The sequence below is a fragment of the Helianthus annuus genome, chromosome 7, assembly GCF_002127325.2.
Source record: "Helianthus annuus cultivar XRQ/B chromosome 7, HanXRQr2.0-SUNRISE, whole genome shotgun sequence".
In the NCBI taxonomy this organism is placed as follows: Eukaryota; Viridiplantae; Streptophyta; class Magnoliopsida; order Asterales; family Asteraceae; genus Helianthus; species Helianthus annuus.
Window position 1 is genome coordinate 96,952,859 of NC_035439.2, and position 8,967 is coordinate 96,961,825.

At 37.4% G+C, this 8,967-nt stretch overlaps 2 protein-coding genes across 2 annotated transcripts; both read right to left on the bottom strand.

The window, feature by feature from the left end:
- Positions 1-324: 324 nt before the first annotated feature.
- On the bottom strand, positions 325-4,333 carry LOC110908773 (LEAF RUST 10 DISEASE-RESISTANCE LOCUS RECEPTOR-LIKE PROTEIN KINASE-like 1.3). Its single transcript, XM_022153750.2, has 2 exons — positions 3,475-4,333; positions 325-1,687 (listed from the first exon to the last, which is right to left on the bottom strand). The coding sequence occupies exons 1-2, from the start codon at positions 4,277-4,279 to the stop codon at positions 495-497; spliced, it is 1,998 nt and encodes a 665-aa protein (XP_022009442.1). The 5' UTR covers positions 4,280-4,333; the 3' UTR covers positions 325-494.
- Positions 4,334-5,161: 828 nt separating this feature from the next.
- LOC110908774 (putative glutamine amidotransferase GAT1_2.1) lies at positions 5,162-7,636 on the bottom strand. Its single transcript, XM_022153751.2, has 4 exons — positions 7,502-7,636; positions 5,901-6,628; positions 5,602-5,808; positions 5,162-5,503 (listed from the first exon to the last, which is right to left on the bottom strand). Exons 1-4 carry the CDS (start codon positions 7,590-7,592, stop codon positions 5,249-5,251), a joined length of 1,281 nt encoding a protein of 426 aa, XP_022009443.1. The 5' UTR covers positions 7,593-7,636; the 3' UTR covers positions 5,162-5,248.
- Between the last annotated feature and the right edge of the window lie 1,331 nt (positions 7,637-8,967).

Sequence of the window (8,967 nt, forward strand, 5' to 3'; positions counted from 1 at the left end):
AGAGAGAGTTGGATAATGGCGGCGCCCGCTCTTTTCAACAAATCCCATTTTTTTATATTTAAAAAAAATAGTTTTCCTCTTGACAAGTAAGATGACCACCCTTTATGTTTTAATGTTTTAGTGAAGATTTAGAAAGGGGAATTGAGCACCCCTTTCACCTTTATGTTTATATAATCCAAATCAGATGTAAACTTTACTAAGTAGTCATGACTCATGTAACTCTTAATCAGATAAAAAAATTAGAAGCGGTTGCTTGTTTCCCATATTTACAACCACTTAGATTACATCCGTTGTTTCATGTTTCTTTACTAGAATTGCAATTTGTTTACATTCACAACTCACAATTAAATCAAGGAATATTTTTGTAACACACTAAAACACAACTATAACACTAATCACATACTTCACCTTTTGGATACAATATCCACTTACTAACACACAAATCACATGATACATTGAAACATTCCATGTCATTTTCAATCGAAGGCCATGGCCTAGCCCTCATCTACTTTTCCGGTCGACGCAGAATCCGAAGAAGGCGGATTACCACAATCCTCCACCACAATATCAACCACCTCCGGTTTCTGAACACTCAACTCCTCATTTTGTATCCCTCTCAAACTCTCCACCACTTCCCTCATCGTCGGCCGCATATCCTTCTCACGTTGCAAACACCGGAACCCCAATTCCGCCACCAGCGTCACCACCCGCCGCACCAAACCATCATTCTCAAACCCTATTCTCCCATCAACCAACTCACCCAACCTCCCATTTTGAATCCTATCAATAGCCATGCTAGCCAAGTTAACATCATGCCTATGTCGGCTAGTGTCAACCGCTTGCAAACCCGATACCAGTTCCAATAATACCACCCCAAAACTATACACATCACTTTTATCTGTCAACCGGTAACACTGATAGTACTCCGGATCAACGTACCCAGGTGTCCCCTGCGGCGCAGTGGACACATGGGTCGCGTTGATTGGAAACAACCGCGACAACCCAAAATCCGCCACCTTGACACTAAAACTATTGTCCAACAAAATATTACAACTTTTCACATCACGGTGTATAACATCAGAATCATGAAGATAAGCCAATGCTTCGGCTGTTTGTACGGCTATATTCAGCCGTAACGGCCAGGTTAGCCGGCTTGAGCCGGCTAACTTTCCGTAAAGATGATCAGCTACTGTGCCGTTAGCAATATACTCGTAAACTAACAGAAGCTCTCTGCTTCTTCTTGACGTGCACCCGTAAAACTTAACGAGGTTTTTGTGATCTAACATTGTTAAGATTTCTACTTCGTTCATGTACTGTTCAACCAGCTTGCAACTGTTGTGGTACAACCGTTTAACGGCCACTTCACGGCCGTCTTTTAGTTTTCCGTAGTAGACGGTTCCAAAACCGCCTTCGCCGAGTTCTCTTGAGTCGTTGAAACTGTCGGTGGCGGCTTCGAGCTCTTCGTTGGTGAAGACGTGTGTGCCGAAATAGGTGCTTTTGTTGCCGATTTCTGTTGTTGTTGTGGAAGTGGTGGTGGTGGTTGGAGAGTTGGTTGAAATGGTGGTTATGGTGTGTTTGGTTGGTGTTTTGTTTGGTCCGGTGGTGTGTCTTTTTTTACGTTGTTTGTAGAAGAGGAGTGCTGAGCCTAGCCCGATGGTGGCAAGAAGTCCACCGGTAAGAGGAAGTGCTGGAATACAAAGAAAAGGAGTCAAATTTTGTGAAGTGTAATATCAAAAGTTGTATAATATTAGCCGACATTTTTTAGGCTTAGCCCACGTTTTTTTTTATTTTTATCAAAACAGCAGGTTTAGCCGGCGCTTTCCATCAAAATACATAGGCGTAGTCCGCTTTATACAAAAAAGTGTAGGTTAATTCCTAGTCATCTCAACCGGTGAGGTAGATGTGACGACTTCTGATCATAAAATAAAGGATAATTTTCATGTCTATTTTTAAAAATTTTTTTGTCAAACTTTGACTATTTTAGTTATTATCACTTCCCTAATATATTAATTTAAATTAATAAATAAGATGAACAATAGTTTAAATATATAAGAGTAAATTGTCAAAATGTCTCAGAGAGTTTAGGTCACTTTTCCAAAAATGAAATTTTTTTTATTTAGGTTTCTGAGGTTTCATTTTTGTTGTCATTTCAATCCAATTAACAAATTGGGTTATAAATTTCCACCTTTTTGTTGTTTTCCTCCTTTAAATGATGGAGTTCCTGATGGAGTTAACGTATAAATTAACGATTATACGCTCCATTTAAATGAGGGAAACGACAAAAAAGAGGAGAGGTTAACAGAAATTTCTAACTCAGTTTGCCAATTGGATGAAAATAGCAACAAAAATGAAACCTCAAAGACCCAGATACAAAAACTTTCATTTTTGGACTGAAGTGAAAAAAAGTGATTTAAACTTAGGTATCATTTTGACATTTTACTCAATATATAAATATCATGATGATAAGATAAGCAATAGTTTAAATATACAAATATCAGGATCATAAGATAAACAATAGCAGTTTAATAAATATCACGATCCTATATAAATTACCACTAATCACATTTTATGCTATAAAAATCTTTAATTTTTGTAATATATGTTGTTTTTTACATAGCAAAACAAACTGATAAGTGTTTTTTTTTTCTAAATAAAGTTTACTCACTATTTAAGAATGTAAAAGAACGTTATTTTATTAAACTTGAAGCTTTTAAACACATTAAGATTAGTTTTATTCATCACTAAACAATTTATACATATCTAAATATATATAAAAAAATGGATCCTTCCCACTATTATTGTTAGTTAGGAAAAAAAAAGTTTTTCCAACATAAAGTTTATAAAAGTTATATCTTAAACTATATTTTACCAAGCATAAAAAAATATACAACACTAAATTAATACATAAAGTTTGTAAAAATTATATCTTAAACTATATTTTACCAAGCATAAAAAATATACAACACTAAATTACTAAGATTTACAAAAGAAAGCAAAATTCTCCTTTTTTTACAATTTAAAGTGTCCATTTTTCAATATTAGTTAACCGACTTGAACGTTTGACGTTGATATGATTTAAGGTCAAAATGATCAAAAGTTGGAGTGTAACGGACGCTTAACCATTTTAATTTTTTATTTACATGAGTTGATGTGTCGTTAACGTAGCGTCTTAAACCAGTTAAACTTAGAAGTAGTGGCATGTATGGTTCGGTTATTAGCCTTAACCGTAATTGTAACTGAAGTTATCGGTTAATCGGTTCGGTTTATTCGGTTAATTTGTCGGTTTTCAGTTTGGTTCGGTTACTTTCGGTTAATAACCAAACTAAATTTGGGCTAAATTTTTTACTTCAAAAATACATAAAATAGAGGTATAAATACATGGTACGAAGGTAAAAACACATAAAATAGTAGTATAAATACATAAATTAACTAGTAGTTTCATATAGTTAAGGAATGCATGAATGTAAGTCATACCTATAGTCAGGGACCTGCTTTTCTGTGAGGAACCGGCTTGGCTTGTGTTAGCCATGTTACAACTGTCTGCAATCAAAGGTGAACCAGGGCAGGCACACGAGGTTCGATTAGTATCATAATCGTAAAAACAACGGCCATTAGACTCGCTACATTGGCTGCAACCCATTGTATCCAGCTTCCACCTGACCTCAAATCCTTCCCTAAGAACATGATCCAAACCACTCGAATTCACCAAGCCCGTTGACCCGAGTGCCATAACAGGAACCGGAACGATCACACTCTTGTTACATATTCCCGGGCCTTGGTCTCCAGGCAACACCCAAACTTTATCAATCCCATTATCATCACACGAAAACGTGTCCCCGTGAAGATTCAAAGAATCCGGGCACCCATATAGGAAAGTAATATTCATGTAATTTATAAAGTAATCGAAAAGGTTATGATCAATGGTGGTGTTGATGAAATCATGTGGACATATCGACTCCATTACGTCTTCTCTAATGATCTTTAATATCTGCGACGAGTGGTCAACGCTCAAAACTTGGTACGTCATATTGTTCATGTCGATAGTAGGTGACTTCTTGTCTTTACAGTTGAGCTCAAACCCGGGATACCCACAGTAAGCGGGATCTTCACGTCTGGAGAAAGGGTATCGGATCCCCAACATGGTCCCACATGTGAAGGACGGGGCGCAGTTCTTATAGGATTCATATGGGCTGCTTGAAGCTTGTGGAACTACAATCACAACTAGCAAGGTTATGATGAGTAGAACTGATGAGAACCGAGAAAGTTTGTGAAACTTCATGATCAGGAATGTATTGGATCGTCGTTTTTTAGCGTTGATTCTTACATTAATGAAGGTCTATTGCTACTTTGGTCAATGTTATATGCACCTAATTACCCAACTAACTGCAACTATAAATCCTTTTTGAGTTGACATTTGATCAATATAGGTGAAGGTTTGGTAAGACCTTTTAGGAAAATTTAATCAACACTCTATTAACCGACACTTCTGTCACATATTTTTCTGTTTTAACTTATACATGTTTACTTATTCATCAAACATATGAATTGTTTTGGTCCATTAAGATATAAAGTTAAATCTTGTTGAACAAATTGACCCTAGAAAATCAAAGCAAGCTCAGCTACTAGCCCATTAGCAATTACCAATAAAAGCCATACAAGATTTCAACCACAAGTTCATTTCCAGTAGTCAATACACTAGAGGTGTATAAAAAAACCGGTTGAGCCCGACGACCCGGTCCCGACCAAAAAAAAAGCCAGTTTGGGTCCGACCGGACTTGGCGGTTTGGTACAAGTTTGGAATTTTTGTGTTGAGAATCGGTCCCAACTTGAACCGGTTTGAGCCCGCCTAAAAAAACTGATAAAAACCCAGTTTAAACGCTATCCGGTTTTGAACACGATCCAAATCGGTTTTAACCCTAAAACTGGTTCTTAACCTGAACCGGTTTGGGCCAACCCAGTTTGAGACCAAACTAAATAAAATGGGCCGGTTTATAAACCGACACGGTTTGGGCCCAAACCGGGTTTGGTACACGTATACAATACACTCACCAATAAGAAAAAGAAAGTAGGTACAAGATAGTGAAAACATGTATGCATGTGATCATGAAAAGTACTGATTCAGCAAGTAGTAATCACAAAAGGGTACAAAAAACTAATAACATTATGAATTTACGTGATTCGTAATAATAATAAAAAAGATGATGAACATCATCGTCATAGACTTTCAGAACAATGTCAAAGAAACCAATCATGGAAGATCAGCAGTGTTAACATTTTGAAGCTGCTTCTTCTCTAACATATCAGAAGATATCTGTCCCATCATATGGTAGAACAGATTAAGATCAGATAATTGCTCAATTGTCATCTTCCCCATTACAGCTCTTGCTAATTTCTCTCTTTCTTCATTCATCTTCAATCTCTCCATGTATGAAGATGCATTCCTCACTGTTGCTCCCATCTGCTTCAGCCTGTTCTCTTGCTGCACACTCAGTGCTATATTTGACTGTAACCGATTCAAAATCGCCATAGTTAGTCAACCGAAGTAAATAAAAAAAAGATCAAATTGTTCAGTGGGTTGAAATGTTGAATCATTCATCATACCTCAAGAAACTCAGCTCCCGGTTTGAGATCAGACTCTTTAAGTTGACGAGTATTATCGCCTCCTTCATATAGGTTTCTTGCAAGCGAGAAGCTTCGAACAATAACGTTTCTCTTTTGCTCCAATTCTTTATCGAGTTTTAAAGATGTCGGTACCCTTTTTATGATATTAAGCTTCTTTTGATATGCTACAACTGCCTTCACAAATTCCTGCAATCATGTTACAGTCGATCAATACACAATCGCTTATAAAACTCACGTGTAAAAAATAAGAACTAATTGGAAATGGATAAAATGTATACCTTGTAAGCAGCAGTGCATCCAGGATAGTCGAATTCATCTGAATTCACCTTCCTCATTCGCTCAGGATGAAACTGTAAGCCCATTATAAACTTACCCTCTTCTGGATTATAAGCATCCGGATCATAAAACCCTTCGACTAAACCGTCTGGCGCATACGCCATGGGCTTGAACCGTTGTGCGAGCCTCTTGACCCCTTGGTGGTGATAACTATTAACCCGAATCTCCATATTGTCTTGTAAAGATTCTTCAAACCATTGATGCAAAGGGGTTTCCTCTACAATGTTAACAACATGCCGGTGTCCATCATAGTTATCGTAATCCATATGAACCACTTTTTTCTCCGGCGGGAAGTTTTTCGACAATTCTTTCCCGATATCTTGATAAAGGGTACCTCCACATGCTACATTCAATACTTGTGATCCCCTACATATTCCCAAATAAGGTATGTTTCTTTCTAGGCAGTGTTTGGCGAGTGCAAGCTCGATCGTGTCCTTTTCCTTGTCGATGGCAGTGTCGCTTGCGTGTAACCTCCGGATTTCCTCTAATTCCTCCTTGGACAAATTGGTTTCTTCGTCTTCATAAAGCGACGGATCGATGTCTTCCCCTTCGCACAGAAGGACTCCATGGATCGGCTCGAAGCTGTGCAACAACGTGTGGACGCCCGCCACCCGGGGTACGATCACTGGGACTGCTCCATATCCGACTATAAGATCGAGATGATATTCACCTGACAGTTAAACAAACCACATCTCTTTCAGTCATTTACATAAACACACTATGTACAACTGGAAAATAGTTACTATATATTGACATGATTCCACCATGTTGTTCATGAAGATATCCATTTTGACTAAGCAAACTAATAAATAAAAAAACTTGTTTACAACACTAAACTCACATACCCACTAAATCTACTTAAATTCTTCACTGGTGTCCTCCGTAGGGCGGCTAGAACCCATACCACTTGGAGAACAACAACAGTAACTACACTCCTACAAACTCTTTGGTAAGAAATTAATAAAATAAACTTGAGTTTTTGAAATTACAAAAACAGCCCTTATACTTTTTTTATTTTTAATTTCCAACAAAAGAGTAGAGTGTCCCAAATCATGCCGCAAATCATAGACGTATTAACATCTCCTGAGTAAAAATCTAGTGTGTCACGATATTTTTTTTATTCGTGGGAAATATGGATATGTTGTGAGGATTAATCTAGCGTTCCATAGGATCCAATACATGGCGTCAAATTGAAATCTGTTACGCCAAAAGCCACTTGTAGAATGATCGGTAATTTTATAAAAAAATCAACAGCTATGTTGTTTATTTTCCGAGTCTAATGTTTTCCGAATTTTCCCATGAATCAAAAAGGAGAAATTAATCAAAAACACATTCATAAAGAAAACAATCGAAATATCCTGATTAAATTAGGGTTACATGGGTTTTTTAGCGTTTAAAAACAAAACCCGATCACCCCCGGGTACACCCATAGGCAAAAAGTCACCACTCACCAACATGATTGCAACAACGCCGTCGCCGATTCTTAGGGACACGTCAGGTTTACATGGTTAATGAACAAATTGAGATAAAAAAACACACGTACCTACGAAATCAACAAACTTGTTCTTGCGAAGGCTCCGACGAGATACGATGATAACACGAGGTAATATGACGGCGAGATCGGAGGATGACATTGCTGTGTTTAAGGATCGAAAAGCGATAACGTTAACAAGGCGCCGCGTATGTTATAAATTACAATTGATTGTTGACATTGCAGGCTCACAATATGATGCATATATATAGGAGGGGGACACGGAATCCACGTGGAAAACAATAGGGGTTTGTTGGGGAGTCACGTGAGTCAGTAGATGTGGGAGAATAGAGTCAAATGTCAAAACTGAGGGCAGGCTGACGAGGATAAGTTGGTTTGGATAGCATAACTAAATATACCATTGGTGGAGGCTTTATCCGTTTTAATTTTTAAACATCAAGGCTCTAACTTTGAGTTAGGGATTCAAAAAATTCGGTTTCTCTTGAATGTATATATTTTTTATTTTCATTAGATTAGGTCTCAACATAACATAAAGTGGACTAGACATGTTATATATGAATCTTATCGATTAAATTGTTCATATATAGGAAGCTCGAAATTCATCAAAAAAAATTGTTTGAAATTATCTCGTATAGTTTGGACACAAGTAGGACTGTATACGAATCGAACGTTCAGCGAACAGTTCGTGAACCGTGCGGCGGGAAGTTCGTTTATGTTCGTTCGTTTAATAAACGAACGAACATGAACAAGAAATTTCGTTCGATTAGTTAAATGAACGAACATGAACAAAGGTCTCGTTCGTTCAATTGTGTTCGTGAACGTTCGGTAAGATGTTCGTGAACATTCGTTTATTTTCGTATGTTCGTGTTTTAATTAAAGATTTTTAGACTTTCATATATTTTATCTATATTTTTTATACTATTAAACTTTTATTTATATCAACACCCTAACAATTAAACTAGGAAACCCTCTTTCACCTTGTTTATGCACCATTTCCCTTTCTTTTCTCATTATTTACATCGACGAATATGATCTACCTCCATTCCATAATAAGGGATTCAAGTTCTAGTGCTACTCTCTGGGCCATCCACCTTTATCCTTCATCGCGTTCGCCGAATTTATTTGTGTTCGCTTGTGTTCGTGAACCGTTCGTGAACACGCTCATTTCCTTAATGAACGAACACGAATATAAAATCTCATTCGGTAAGTGTTCATGAACCGTTCGTGAACACATTTATTTCCTTAACGAACGAACACGAACAAGGCCTCGTTCGTGTTCGTTCGGTTCGTTTACAGCCCTAGACACAAGCATAGTTTGAGCAGGTATAAGTTTTCTTGAACAAAACATATATATTATATAATAATCCACCTAATAGTCCACATAAATAAAACAACCTATAGCATTTAGTACATGTCACATACCTTAGGCTAGAGGGTATGGTGCCCATCCTTCCTTAGAGTATGATCCGCCACGTAGGCGCCGCATTATATTCCCCTCAAGGATGGTCCATCCCATA

Coding starts and splice junctions, on each gene's coding strand:
- LOC110908773 (XM_022153750.2), bottom strand. CDS start 4,279: ATGAAGTTTCACAAACTTTCTCGGTTCTCATCAGTTCTACTCATCATA. Junction 1,688..3,474: donor AAGCAGGTCCCTGACTATAG/GTATGACTTACA, acceptor TTTGTATTCCAG/CACTTCCTCTTACCGGTGGA.
- LOC110908774 (XM_022153751.2), bottom strand. CDS start 7,592: ATGTCATCCTCCGATCTCGCCGTCATATTACCTCGTGTTATCATCGTA. Junction 5,809..5,900: donor GATGCACTGCTGCTTACAAG/GTATACATTTTA, acceptor ACATGATTGCAG/GAATTTGTGAAGGCAGTTGT. Junction 5,504..5,601: donor CGGGAGCTGAGTTTCTTGAG/GTATGATGAATG, acceptor AATCGGTTACAG/TCAAATATAGCACTGAGTGT.